General features: G+C 48.5%; 1 protein-coding gene across 8 annotated transcripts in view; it reads left to right on the top strand.

Moving 5' to 3' along the window:
* RGS6 (regulator of G protein signaling 6) overlaps positions 1-14351 on the top strand; it is a 303061-nt gene that overhangs the window by 255763 nt on the left and 32947 nt on the right. For all 8 annotated transcript variants that reach the window (XM_075425174.1, XM_075425175.1, XM_075425176.1 and 5 more), the window contains one exon: positions 4558-4744. In XM_075425174.1, coding sequence (XP_075281289.1) covers positions 4558-4744 — 187 coding nt within the window. The remainder of the gene's footprint in view (positions 1-4557; positions 4745-14351) is intronic.

The following is a 14351-nucleotide window of genomic DNA, read 5'->3' as shown; positions in this document are numbered from 1 at the left end:
AAAAAAAAGGCCAACAGAGAGTTGTTATACATTTTTTATGACCTGGAAACCTCCTGAGACATCTCGAGATTGCTGAGATGTTCGTCTAACTGGTGGATTGATATATATATATTTCCCCCCCCCCCCAACTTCAAAGAGCATCAGCTGGAAAGGGAAACAACAAAGTGGGAATATGGGACACGGGAATTTCACCCGAAGGGGAAGGAGGCTGCACGCCTGTTTGCAGACACCTAAACAGAGAACGCGTGGTGCTTGACAGGAACACGCTGTGGAGCTCGCCATGCACAAACGCAGGCATTTTGTGTGTTATTGTGAACACGTGTTGAAAATCGAGTTATCCGGAGAAGAACTGTAACTGCAGATAGCTTTTGTATCTTCTCTGACCCCTAATGGCTGAAACGCTGCCAATTTTTTTTTTAAGTTTTCTATCCGCCAGGGAAACGTTTGGGCATCGAGGAGAGCAGCAGATACATTAAGCAAAACCTACCCAAGCCCCTTGTTTTCTGAACAGAAAGCGGTTACTCAGGACGCTTCCAGCCCCCCCCCCCAGGGCAGGCGCAATGTTGTGCGTGCAGCGCTTGTCCCTCGCTGTCCCTGCGGAGGTCACCCCGGGGCCTGGGCCTGGCCCGGGCCGGGGCCTGCCGTGGGGCCGGGGCCGGGCCGGTCCCCCCTTGGCCGGCAGGCGGCACGGCAGCGCCGCGCGGGGCTGGCTGCGGCCGCCGGGGCGGGGGCCGAGGGGCTGCCCGCGCCCCGCTGCCGAGCTCCGCCAGCCAGCAGCGAGCCGGCGGCTTGCGCCCTGCCCCGCGCCGCGGCATTCACTCGCCGAGTGAGCTCCCTGCCCCGGGGAACGCGGGGGCAGCGCCGAGAGGGGCTGGCGGCTGGAACGGCGGGGGGAAGCTTGCCCTCTCCCGCACCGGCGCTGCGGCTTCCTCGGTGAGGGGCCGGCGCTCCGCCGTGCCCTGGGCACACAGCCCCGCCGCGGCCGTCTGTCCCCGAGGTGCCCCGCGGAGGACGGCGTTCTGCAGGGCTCAGCCGTGCGAAGCTCACCGCGCCGAGGGTCTGGCCGGTAGGCGACACAACACCGCAGCGATGGAAAGATTTCCCCTGTCCGAACCGTGTGTTGATCTATACCTGTTGCCTTCATCCGTTTTCCCTCCCAAACGTGAGGTTAAAACGATGCTTGTTGTCTTGGTGAGAGGCAGTGAGAACCAGATTGTGAAGGGTGAGAGATGGGAGGTGCACCCCGGTATTTACGTGGAGGTGCCAAGGCAAGAAGAGAAGAGCGTGCTCCTATTTCAAACGTAGTCACTTGGTGATTTCGCTGTCAAGCCAGGGATAGATACCATGTCCTCCTCCAAGATGGGGGGACACAACAAAGTCCTTGTGTTGGTAGTCTCTGCAGTCATCCATATTTTCCCTTTTGATCAGGTTCTAAAATTAATTTTTCTTTTACAGCATGCCTCAGAAGCAACCCCTTGTCCTTCCCTAGCAGTCTTTTCCCCGAGGGGCATCTGCGAACGGCAGCCCGCCGTGCCCTCCGAGCACCTCCGCAGTGCCCTGCGGGGAGGCAGAGCGGGCGTGCAGAGGGGCTCGAGCTCTCTGTGCCTGGAGGGGGCTGCACAGGATAAAGCGCCATTGCGGGATATCTCCTGTGAGTGACAGCAGCTTAATTACATGGTGGATGAGGCTGGAATGGTTTATGCCTCTGACAACAGTTTAGGACACCGTATTACCAGCTCTCTCCAGACCTTACACGCTGTTTTGTACAGGGCAAAGAACCTGTGATCAATGCCGCAGTTCCCTTGGTGCAGACGGTCCCTATGCCAGTCCTGCTCTGCTCGCAGGGCACCTGCGGAGAGGACACACGAAGGCATCTCCCTCCTCCCCTGCCCTGTGCAAGAGGGGTCCACCGGAGATCTGCCCCTCCACCTCCTGGAGAAATGGGGGGCAATGCTCCTTGTGAGCGTGGCGCTGGGCTTGCCTGTCAGAAGTCACAGGATTGACTCAGAGAATGCACTTGCTCTTTATACTTGAGCACAAATTCCAGCGCAGCTCTCGTGTGTGTGCTCCTTTCCTGGGCAGAAATACCTGCTTCTCTCGTAAATGCTGTATAAATCCCGTAGGAAGTCCTGCTTATGCATTGGCTTCAGGATGATTCCTCATGGCAGAGAATTTGCCTTGGAGTTGAGGCTGTGGAGCTGGGTACCCCTCTTTGATGTTCCTCGATTTTCAGATACCAGCTATAGCGAATAGCTTTGAAATTTCTACCAAGACAAAACTCCCCTTTGCCTTGAAGAGGACATCCAGCCTTGGGCATGAATTCACAATTGCTTGCAGTAAAAAGAGCTTGTTCTTGTTAGTGTCAGGTTGGTCTGGTTGGTTGGTTTTCAGATTGAGCCAAACGGTTATTAAAATGGATGGCGTTCCTGTTCTGGCAAGTTGTCACTTCACAGCGCGCCCGATTCTCTCACGAGCATGCTTTCCCAGCCCGCCTCCCCGTCTCCAGGGACAGAAGATAAGCCAGCAGAAAACGTTCTCTCCAGCCAAGTGTTTGTCTGAAGTGTCCCAGCTACTCTGGAATGATTAGCATCTTTTCTCTTTGTGCCTTTTCTGCGTTCACGTGTTCTCATCCCATCTGAAATTGAATGGTAAAATATTTTCAAAGTAGAGAAGGCCACGTATGGCATCAGATCAGTGCCACCCTTTACTCACCGCCTGTATGTGAGAAGTGGGGGTGTCACTTGTGGTTCAAATAACAAGGCAAGACGTCAGGCACATTTAACATCTTGAGGATGGAAAAGGGCCAACCACACACCCCCCTCTGCCAACCCCAGATACTCTGTTTTGGTTTATAACACCAAACGTCACTGTGTGAGCACCACCAATGTGTGATTCCACAGGTACTGGTGTCGTGTCTGAGCGTGCCCCGTCCGTTTTACTGGCAGCCTGCCAGCAAGCAGGGAAAACAGTATGAAGGACTACGATCGAGGGGCTTGGGTGCGTCAGGGCTGCGGCACTGGTCCCCGTGGGTGCAGCAGGTCCTGCAAACGCTGGAGCAGCACTGCCAAGGGCAGGCAGTCATCGCTCTGCAAGTTATGGGTAGCAATCAGGGAGCGCGTCCTGCCTAGATGGGGTCCCAGCCCCCAGCACAGCGACGCAGCCTTCTGCTGTCTCTCACAGTCTTCACAGTTGGATTAAGCACTTTATTTGGGAGAGAGAGAGAGAGAGGGACTGCAGCAACAGGGGAGAGTGCAATATGGGGCTGGCTTAGCAACAGTGGAGCAAGAGACAAAACATGCGTACCTGCAAACAAGGCCCACTGATGTTGGAGGCATGGGTGCAGGGAGCATCCCCACCCCGCACACCTGCCTGGCAGGGCAGGGACCGAGGCAAGTGAGGAGGATTTAGGCTGGCCTTGCACACAGTGCAGGTATCTTTTTCTCCCAAATTGGCCATTTCCCTCTATTGTAGGTAGGGGACCAGGCTAAATGGGTTAGCGGCCTCGCTTGAATGCGATAACCCCAGTGTTTCTGGGGTGGTTAGGTACTGCCTCCAGCTGGTAAGGAAGCAAGGGTCAAAAACACCAGGGGAGTCACCAGGCTGCTGGGTCCTCCACCCACCCTAGCTGCCAGCAGGGTTTTGGTTTGGGAGAGACTGCATCTTCCTCCTTCTACCAAGGGAGAACGTTTGCGTTAGTGGCAGCAGGCTGGCACCATTGAATCATTCGGAGCAGGAAATCAGGCTTTCAGTTAAAGTTTAACTGGTTTATTTAGTAGTCTCCCGTGATGATAAGGGGGAACATGGGATTTTTGAAGTTGTGCAGCTCTTGCAGGTGCCCTGAACAAGCAGTGGCCCAGATAAACCCTGTCCCCACCACACAGTCTGCCGAGTAGAGGCGAGTGTGTGAGAGATGCAAAGGTCCCCTCTGTACCCATTTGCCCTGTAGCCCTCGGCACTCTGTATAGAGCAGTATTGTACCCATTCAGCCGGGTTGCAGGACCTGGGTACCCAGGGCAGAAGCCTCAGGTGATATCTTCTTGCTAGAAGGTAGAGTTGACCAAAACAAAAGGCTACTGGAGGCCATGCATCTTCTGAGTTAATCACTTGAAGAGGTGTATTTCTGATAGCAATAAATAAAACCAGCACCGGCGACAAAATACCCCTTTTTTTTTTTTTTCCTAAAGTAAAAGACAGTGCACGTCACTCTTGCAAAAATATTCCGTAGCCTTTGGTTTCACAGATTGAGATTTGGATTATGCCTTTAGCCATCAAATATATTACCTTCTCAGTGTTTATGAACTTATTGTATTTTGAGTAAGAACATACCACTTCTTGAAGTCGCTGTTGTGACCTTAGCCACAGTGTAAGGGTTTGGTGTAAAGTATATACACCTTCCCCTGAAATCGTGCTAAAGGGAGAGTCTTCTGTGAATTCAGCTAGATGTGGACTTAAGCTATACGTCTGTGCTTTGGGACTCTGCCTGGGTTTATCCACAAAGTCTTATCTAGGTTTCTCTCTTTTTCTCTTTTCTCCCTGTTTAATTTTTGCCTAGTATAGGTTTTGGTTGGCTGTCCAAGATCTCAAGAAACAACCTCTACAGGACGTAACCACCGGGGTGGAGGAAATCTGGCAAGAGTTTCTAGCTCCTGGAGCCCAAAGTGCTATCAACCTGGATTCCCACAGCTATGAGAAAACAAGCCAGAATGTCAAAGACCCAGGGAGATACACATATGAAGACGCACAGGTTTGTTTTTGATTTTTATAGAAGTACTGCTAATAAAACTCTCAGTTTCACTGTGATATTCTACTATCACATTGTCACTGCTCACGTGTGAGAAAAAGGAGAGGCACAGTTGGAAGTGACTTTGAGGATATCTCTTCAAGCTGGGTAAATGATATTTTCTTTGAATGTATCAGTTCTAACAAGCTAATGCTCCTCTGGGAACAAATGTTCCAAAATTTACAAGTCTGCAAGGCACAGTGAGCTGGAGCCATGTCTCAGAGAAAGTGAAGATGAAAGAGTGCTGTAAAGTTCAGTTTGGCGCTCTCTACTTCCTATCACCAAAGTCTGTCATATTTATAGAATGGCTGATATCATATCAAAATCCTGGTTGATACACTTTTTTATCGTTTATTTATTTATAGCTAATTATATCCTCCCCTCCCCCCGTCAAACCCCAAAGAAGCTCCCTCCAACACAGCTAGAAACTCGTCCACCAGACAATACCTTAGAATAATGATAGGACAGCAGACAGTGCAGTGAGCTTAATCCTTCCCTCCTGAGGGCACCAGATTTATCAGAGAAATTTTACAGATAAACTGTACACAGAAAATGCCTTTAGGAAAACACAGAATTTGAGAAAAACTGCTACAAGCAATGATAATGCTGCATAACCTTCTGAAAAAAAGTGAAAATGTTACTTCCTAAAGGCTAAAAAAGGAAGACGGGATCGTTTGGCAAATATTGCCAGGGACACAATTAAAAGATATCCTTCTCATAATCATTTTTATCAAAGGCATGTAGTAAAACCAACAACAAATGAAAGGAATTCTTGTTCTTGTATTTTCTTTAAATTGGCATTCAAAGGCAGTACTTCAAAATACTCCACTAACAAAATATTTTCATCTCAGGGGAAACGTTGTGGACCACTTATACAAGGTTAGGCAATGAATTTTTCAAACCAGCGTAAAATACTGTATTCTCCTGAATGCAGCCTTGCTCCTTGGGGCCAGCGTAGAAGGAATGTACGCAAAGTTTCAAGGCAATCCCCTGTGAATATCAGGCAACTTAAATGTTCTTTTTAAAACTGGGAAACATAGGAGTATGAAGACGTTCTGGCTAAGATTTTTTTTTTTTTGCTTTGCAGCTGTAGTGAACAAGGTCTTTTGCCAATTTGCATCACCTGAAAAATTGATGATGGCAAAATGCAGGCTAAAGCAGATAGGTGAATAATGGCCGAATTGATTAAATTGATAAGTAGAAGTATTCAGAATAAGATGGATGTTTAGACAACGAGTGTTTAATCAGAAGAAGACGTGGCGGATTTAGGCTTGAACTGATCAGTTCACAATGTAATTGCAATTCAAAGGCGAGTTGATGAAATCAAGCTGGAGCTTTTGCAGTTAGGCTGCAATTTTAGCTCCTTGGGTTAATTTTATTTCAGAGGATTGTTATGCTGATGGGTATTCTCAACTCATCTGTTTTAGTTCACAGAAACAAGAGTATGAGGTGAAGGTAGACCTCCAGGCCTGGCTGTGGTCCTCTCAGAGACTGAGTCTGTGCCAAGAGAGGATAGGGCAATGTGGAAGGTGAACCCAGTTCCCTTCTTGTGCAGTGGGCTTCTGATGACTATCCAAAGGCCAAGCAAGCTGTTTCTGACTGCTTGACCATATAGCTAAGAACAAAAGCAGAGGGAAACGGGGTACTGCTGGAGTGCGTAGTGTTTCGGTGGGAGCTGGAGCTATGTTGGCTGTTACGGGCTCATCCTGGAGAGGGGACGTTTTTGTTTGCACACCCACCTTACAGGAGCCGATACAGGTGCCCCCGGTGTGCTCTGAATCTCCCAGGCCAGGTATTGTCCTGGCACCCACCCGGGGTCAGCCCTGCCGCCTCAGGGGCTCTGGGTTCTCACGAACCTGCAGCAGGTTGTAGCCCAGCTGCCTTATCTCAGCACGCTGGCACCAGGAGCCCATGAGAGGTCCCACGCGTCCCGCATTCCTAGGGACTCAACCAAACACAACCGTCCAAAACACCCCACTGTGGGAGGGAAAATACGAGTGTTGTCCTGTCCTGTGTAGCTTTGGCACAAAGAGGCAAACAACTGAAATGTCCTTGTGAATAAAGAACAAGAAAAAATTTAGTTTACTGAACAGCACATTCTTTGAATGCCTGCAGCTCTGAGACATTAAGACTAAGAGGAAAGAAAAGGGTTGGCTGAACTGAGAAAATGAAATTGCTGCTCCTGCAGTGAAAAACGCAAGAAGGTGATGTGGCACTTTAGCCCTTGCGCTTTACTGGGAGACCTGCAAAATGCCAATTCCATGTAGAAAGTGTTGGCAATGAACACATTGCTGTACTTGGGAATGGGAAGGTGTAGCAGCACACAGTATACTTCAGGCTAGCGAATGAGCTATCACCATAAGTTGAAAGCAAAACATCGTCTGTGATCAGGTGCTGGACAGCCTACATGGATGTGCTTCTTTGCACAGCCTTGGCTCCCAGCCCCAAAGAGCTCTCCGAGATGCTGCACGACCATCTGGTAAAGCAACTGACCTAGAAGAAAACAGGGAGAAAAGGGGGCTGCTGACAAACATGTGTCTTAAGACCTCTTCATCCCATGGCCACTCACAATCTGAAGGCAAATGGTTCCTCTGTTTAAGAAAAGAGACACTGAAAATCTCAGCTCCAAACATCCTCAAAGGGCTCTTAATCCAAACCTGAATTTGGCATGCCTTTATTATTTCAGACAGAGCGGTAGCTAAGAAGGGTTCCTGTGTTACAGAAGCAAGTGTTCTGATGTTTCCTCATCTCGGCTTACGATATTTGCCCTGTTGTGTGTCCCTTGCTGCTGCTGCACCCCAGTCCTGCACCCCTCCACTTGCACCGAGCGTCCTTCTCTTGGTGCCCTCACCCGCCCGGTGCCCCGCTCAGGCTCTGCCAGCTCCTGTTGGCTCCGAGCGCAGCATCCTGCAACGGCTCAGCCTGCGCCCACCTTCCAGCCAGCCGGTTTGCCAGGCCCCCCATCCTCAAGCAGCGTGGCTCCCGCTCCTGGCTCTGGCCCGATCATCAGCTCTGCCAGCTGTCTTGATCTGCAGCGCCTTTTGTCCTTTTAGTGCTGGGCCCCTCCAGAGGCGAGCCTACCAATTTAGCTGATTATTTTCTGCTCTTAAACAACTGTCCACTGAGTAAAATATTATGATTATCAAACCATTTTCACTGGGGAGTAAAGCAGCTTTTAATACAAGGGGTGCCATTGGGAAAGGTCAGTTCAATTAAACAGTGAACTACTTAGCAGGATGTAAGCTCCCACAGGAGTTATCAGCATCGTTGAACAACCAGTGTGGGGCCCTGTGATGGGCTGGCACAGCCAGCTCTGGAAAGTAAATAGGTTCAGGTCCATCCGAATGGCCTCTTTTGGCTAATGAAGCTCCTGACAGCCATAGTAATTCGTCTTTAACATGGGAACCCAGAGCTGTGAGTGTGACAATTATGGCTTATCTGTACAACACGTTATTAGTTCCACCCCCCACCCCCCACCACCTTCAAGCATCTTCTTGCCTCCCCTGAAATGTCTTGCTGCCTTCAGCAAGTCTTTAATCTCTGCCTCAGTCCCTTGGCATTGGGAACTAGTATCACAAGAATGTCTTGTGTCTCCTGATAATAATGTTTGCTTGTAGGGACATTTACTGGTAGGCTTCAGAGCCAGGTACGCAAAAGTAAGGTAAGCCATGTTAGTTGTTTTTAGAATTACTTTCCTGTTTGCTTTGGGTTTTTGTCTTCTTTAATAAGTGAAACAGAGTTTTAGATTAACGTTCCTTTACGTGAACTAATCGGCTATTGTTTCTGTGAAGAAGGTTCGGGGAAATTCAGTTCTAATCCTGGCTCAGTTAGGGATTTTAACTGTATTGTGCAGATCCTTGGCTAATTCCAGAGCAGATTTAGACCATAATGCCAAATTCCAGGCTGCTCAAACTAGAAATGTACCTGGCCCAGATATGGACCCAGTTCATGCTCTCAGCTGCCCCAGGTGTTGGTTCAGTTTGTTCTGAACTGTGATAGAGGTAAGAGCCCTTGCCAGATTCATCACTGATAGTCCTCAGTTTGCATTCTGGTCCCATCAGGAAGGTGGGAGCATAGACAGAACTTGACAGGATCCCCTTGAATTCAAAAGTAAACTCCAAGTGTGAGCAAGGATCGCTTGGTAGTGGACTGTCATTTTCTACCAAGAAGGGAAAATGAGAGATGACCTTTGCTCCACTGACTTTGCCTTTTCAAGCGTGCACAGGATGCAAAAGCAAGCATATAGAGAAGTGCATGTCCGGTGTCTGTTCAGTGGACATACAGGACTCCTTTTGTAGGCCTTGAGCAAAACCACAGCTTGGAAGGAAAAGGTAAAAATAATCATTCATTGTGCATCCGTGTCACCTTTCGTGCAAGAACTTGAAGAAGCGTTATTCCTATTTTCTTAACGTTTCACCCAGCCACCCCAGTTACATGCATCTCTGTAAAGGACAGTGACTAAGGATGGGAAACCGAGGTAAGAGCACAGCTGCTCTGGCTGGCAGCATGGGCAGTCAGCAAGGGGGCACGGGGCAGCCCCATGCGCTCTGCCTTGAAGCGAGGGCTCGAGCCCACCTGAGCCAGTGCTGCTCAGAGACCTGGTGCTTGCGCTACACGGAGTTCAAAGCACGGCAGTGCTGCATCCATATATATACACGGGTGGTGTAGCCTCCAGGAGGCTTTTGACAGCCTGGACCTTCCTGTGGAGGTGAGGAACTGCACAAGGGCTTAACCTTTATTCGCTTCTCCTCTGGCTCCGATTCTGTGGGACTGGAGGAGAAAATCCTTCCTTAGACTGCACTCCAGCTGCCTTCCCTGTGTGTGGGTTATGGTGACTGTAGATACAGCCTTAACCTGGAGCCTCGCTGCTGCTGCTGTGTATTTGTTACACATACGAACAAAAGTGCAAGCTCTTTCCCTTGTGGATTTCACTAACCTACAACCAAACAGAATCTAAAACCAAGAACCCCACAAATACACCCAGAAGAGCAATTAGGTGTCTGGAACAAAAGTAAGAAAGCGATGGTGGAGGCTTATGCTGGTGTGCCTGATGCTGCACAAAGTAGAAAATACAGGAGTTGAAGCAGAGGTCTGCATAGGAGCAGATATTCAGTGTTACTACTTTCCAAAGATTTTTTTCTACATGTGCATATGCACCACACATCAGAAAGTACTACTTTTATCCTTTGCCGTTCGCTTTAGTTTGTGGTTTAGTAGTCATCTAGCATCCAGCCTTTGTCTTGCTGTTGCTTTTCTGTCTCTGAAGGCATCAGGGATCAAACTACTGTTTAAGTTAATGCCACTGTTATGCAGAAAAAGGACTAGGAAAAAGTCACGTGTGAGCTCTCTCCTTGCACACACAGTGACAGAAGACAGCAGGTCTCTCCAAAAGAAAGATCATGGGAATGGGGTGACAAGAACAGTCAGCATATTCCCACAGGACAATAGTCTGCCTGTTACTCGGGGTGTTGATCCAGCCAAGCTGGCTAGAACTGCATGCACGAGCAATAACAGTGCCTCGTGTGCCAGACATTTCCAAACTCCAAGAAGTACCTTTAAATGGATTAAATAGGAAAGTCTCTAGCTTGCTTTAAATTTAAATTCAGCGCTCACGCTCTGGAACTCTTGTGCCAGTAGTGCGCACTGTGCTTCTTGAAAGCAAGAAACAACTGCATGACAAATCCAGAGCAAGAGCATTTCCTTGTCATGTAAAAGTCAGGAAGCAGCTGCTGCTATTCTGTTTCTCCCAAGCAGGGAGGGAGTGAAAGTGTTTGCAAGTTCATTCCTTTCTATCTGAGAAGACAGGACTCGAGGAGTCCACTTGTCGTGGACAGTGGGTGAATGTTCTTGCTGATGACTCGGTTTCACAACTGCCAGACCCACGTGCTGCAGGAACACTGCAGTCTTTAATTTTTCTAAGGGTTTTTTATCTGTTAAAGTGTTCACCCTTCTAATTAAAATATATATATATATATATATATATATATTCCTGGAGAGATTTATCAACAATGCATTTCACATCCCCCCCTCTCAGCCCACAGCAGGTATGAGTGTCGTGTGCTGTCGGGATGGGGTTCATCAGCAAACAGATGCAAGATACCCATTTATAGCACAGGCTCCAAGAGCTTGAGCTCGATCACTCAGAGCTGGGTCCAAGGTGATATAGCAGTAGATATCCTACAGCCAAAATGTTGATAAGATGTGGAAGGCGGTTTATGCATCCGGCACATATTCTCTAGGTAGGCATGCAAGCAGGGCTGGTGGTCCCGCTCTCAGCATAGCCATCTTTACTCAGAAGCTGCATGCTGCTCCGTCACCATCTTCTATGGGTCATGGACTGCCTCAGTGCAACAGAATTTAATTTCTGCTGTGTGAGGGAGTCTGCGTGCTCCTCTCCATGGCACAACTTGGCATTTTGGCAGCATTTTTGCCAGAGAAGACAGAAAGAGGGAGCTGCAGACAGCCCTGCAAGTGTCAGGGTGTTGGCCAAAAAGTAGAGTAGTTCCATCTTACGGCTGTACTACAGCATGTACAGGAGTGCTGCACCTCCTAGATATTGCATGGTTTGGAAAAGAGATGCCAGTCTTCCAAATGCTACACGAGGTTGTCCCCTCCTCCCAGGCAAAACCTGTTCACTTGGGCTTTTTGCCAGTAGCCGGGATTTGGCCCATATTGAGAGAATCAGCCTGTTAGCCACGATCATTGTTCTCAAAACCTAAAGCTGCTCATACGGCATTAGACTCCCGGCAGCCCGCTCTTGTCTCCCAGGATAGCCCTTGCTATATTTAGGACCAAATCCTCCTGCAGTACCAGGCTGACCCCTTAACTGCGCAGCGCTTGGCAACGCTTCGCCTCTGTGGTCCTCCGCACTGCATCTGCCACGGACCCCCCGGCAGCTCTGCTTTCCCATTTGTGTGTTTGAAGGTATGAAGCAAACCAGTTGTCTCATCAATTTACAAAGGAGCCAAAACTAAATTTATGTGTGACTTTTATCAACGTGCTTACCCCTGAAAGATTTACATTGTGTTTCCAACTATGTATCTACAGGGCTAAACAAAGGATTTCTGTGTATTACTCAAAATGAGCTCTCATTGCTTACAGTTATCCCTCCTGCTAAAGCTCTGTCTTACGTTCCTATGCCTTCAGCCCAATGTAATTTCATTTGTGGCCTGAAAAGAGGCTTTATGCTTTTTAGTTTAGCAGGGAGGTTAGTCTATATTACAGAATAATTATTCATCTTTTTTTTTTGTAACAAAAACAACTTGGTTGAGTGTGAAGAAAATGCACCAGCTAAAACTGTGGGTGTAAATTATTATGTCACTTAAATAACTTGAGAGTGGCCAGAAAGATATTGCTCAGATTTTCCAGAGCAATTCACGCTCAGGCCAAGACCCTTATGTGCCATTTACCAACCTGAAGCATTTATTTTCTAAACTATAAATCAAGGAAGTCCTAGCACTCCGGCAGCAGTCAGAGCACCCATTTAGCCCTCGCCCTGCTAGAGGGAAATGCTGCCAGGTACCGGTGGGACTTTGGGAAGGGGGCTCTCTCTGGTTAACGCATGCAGACAGCACAAAACAGGCACTACAGCACTTTTGAGAAGAGTGAAATTCTAAATGCACAGACCAGAATAAGCAGATCCATAGTTGTTCTTAGTGGGGATTTGGAGAGATTAGGGGGAACTGGAATAAAAAACCCCTGCCTTTCCCTGCCTTCTCCCCGCTACTGGTGTTTTCCCATCAGGTTCAGTCAGGGCAAGTGTGAACAGCTTTTCTTCTGTAGCTTCTTCACTGCTTTCTTCATCTCAGCTGTGCCTGCTACCAACTACTTCAGCTCCCAGAGCTGATGCAGCTTTTTTCCCTGCTTTCTTTAAAATGCATTTCAGCACTGTCAGTTAGGCTGAACGGCAAACGAGCATAATTGCTCCTAGAAACTGTTGCATTCAGTAGAGGCACAAGTAACTACTAAAGAGTAGATCTCCTTTACTTTCTTTGGCTTTTGGAAGATCCTGGTGGTGGTGTGGCAGGGGGTCCTGCCAGTCAGGCAGGATTCCTGAGGATGGGCTGGGAACAGTACCACAGAGTGAACAGGAAAGGTCTCCAGCAGCCCCTGGATGGCAGGTTCTGCTGACTGCAGACCGTGTGCGTGCTGGCACAGGGGTTAACCTCAGCCCCTCTGCCACACATGTCCATGCAGAGTAGAGGTGCTGACAGAAAGGCATTAGGCTGCTGCCAAGCCTAATTGGAAGGTGCAGCAGTTGCACACCGTGTGCTCAGAAATGCATCTCCCTGCTTTCTCCTTGCCACGTCCTCTTTGTGTTACGGAGACAGCTCTTTGGAAAGCAAACCCCAGGTCCTCAGCTGGAATCTGTTATCGTCCTTCCAGCCGAGGCCACAAGGCGTTCACTGAGGTGCTGCTCTCTCATGTGCAAATCTGCAATAAATTCCTCCCCAGTGCGCAGCGTACAGGTAGAACAAACATTAGCGTTCACTGCAGTTTGCTGTTATTTTTTTCGTTAATCTACTGCTTTACGTTGCTTGTGGGGTTTTTTTTCCAATGGATTTGTCTGATGTTCTGCAGATCCCCCTTGCAGCTGGCCAGAGGGGTGGTTGCCGGTGTTCCCATGCTTGCAATACGAAGGGGTTTCCAAATTACTTCTCACTAGTTTAATGCCAGGTCTTGGTGGCATGGGGAAGGGGTGCTCCAAAACATTCCAAAAGATGTGAGCAGGATGGCTAAAGCAAGGAGGTTTCTGAGCAGTTTACACAGGATGAAGTGGGCCCTTGTGGCTCAAGTGAATCTCAACAGCTATCTAGCCTTAGTGTAACCCCCCCACCCCCTGGAATGGGCTAAAATTGTGCTAAATGGGAAACCTGTGCTTGAAAGGAGAAAAGAATTTGCAATTTCCCCCTATTCCCCCTCGTCATCTACAGCTTACAGCTGTGTTCAGGCACAAACAGGGAAAAATTTCTATCAGCAAGTTAAAATTTAAGGGCTTTCTGGAATCCAGCTGGTGTTCAAAGGTCATGAGAACATTGTGCTTGGCCTTCACAACCCCCAAAAAGTCTCCAGCCTGTCACAAAATGTCACAGTAGGCAAGACTCAGGTGGGATTAGAAATGGATGTGCTTCATCACCAACACTGCTCTTGTCTTGTACACACATTTCAGAGGAAAAAACCAAGATTTTCTGCTGAAAAGAAATGTTCTTAACAGAGAACACAATTCCTGAGGTCTGCCAGGTGCTTTGTGCATGTCAGGTGGTGTTATTATTTTTTCATCATTCAGGTTTATTCCCACATATTTCTCAGGTGTTCCCAAGGTCCTGCTTGGCTGCCACCCGTGCCCTCCTCCGGGTCACTGTGCTTTGACTGTGAAGGGGGAGAGAGACCTGGGATCACATTGCAGCACACTGATTTGAAGCAGGTGCAGCTTTGAGACAGTTTCTGCTATCTCAGCCACCTCCCACGTTCCCGTCTGGATTGCAAACTTTCTTTTTTTTTCCCTCCCCCTTTCCCCTCTTGTCAAGAAAATTTACAGAACTTGTCCTTCATCGCCTTCCAAAGATAGAGC

Source organism: Opisthocomus hoazin, chromosome 7 (assembly GCF_030867145.1).
Source record: "Opisthocomus hoazin isolate bOpiHoa1 chromosome 7, bOpiHoa1.hap1, whole genome shotgun sequence".
NCBI classification, from domain to species: Eukaryota; Metazoa; Chordata; class Aves; order Opisthocomiformes; family Opisthocomidae; genus Opisthocomus; species Opisthocomus hoazin.
Note: the sequence above shows the minus strand (reverse complement) of the source record. Positions and strands in the feature narration are given on the sequence as shown.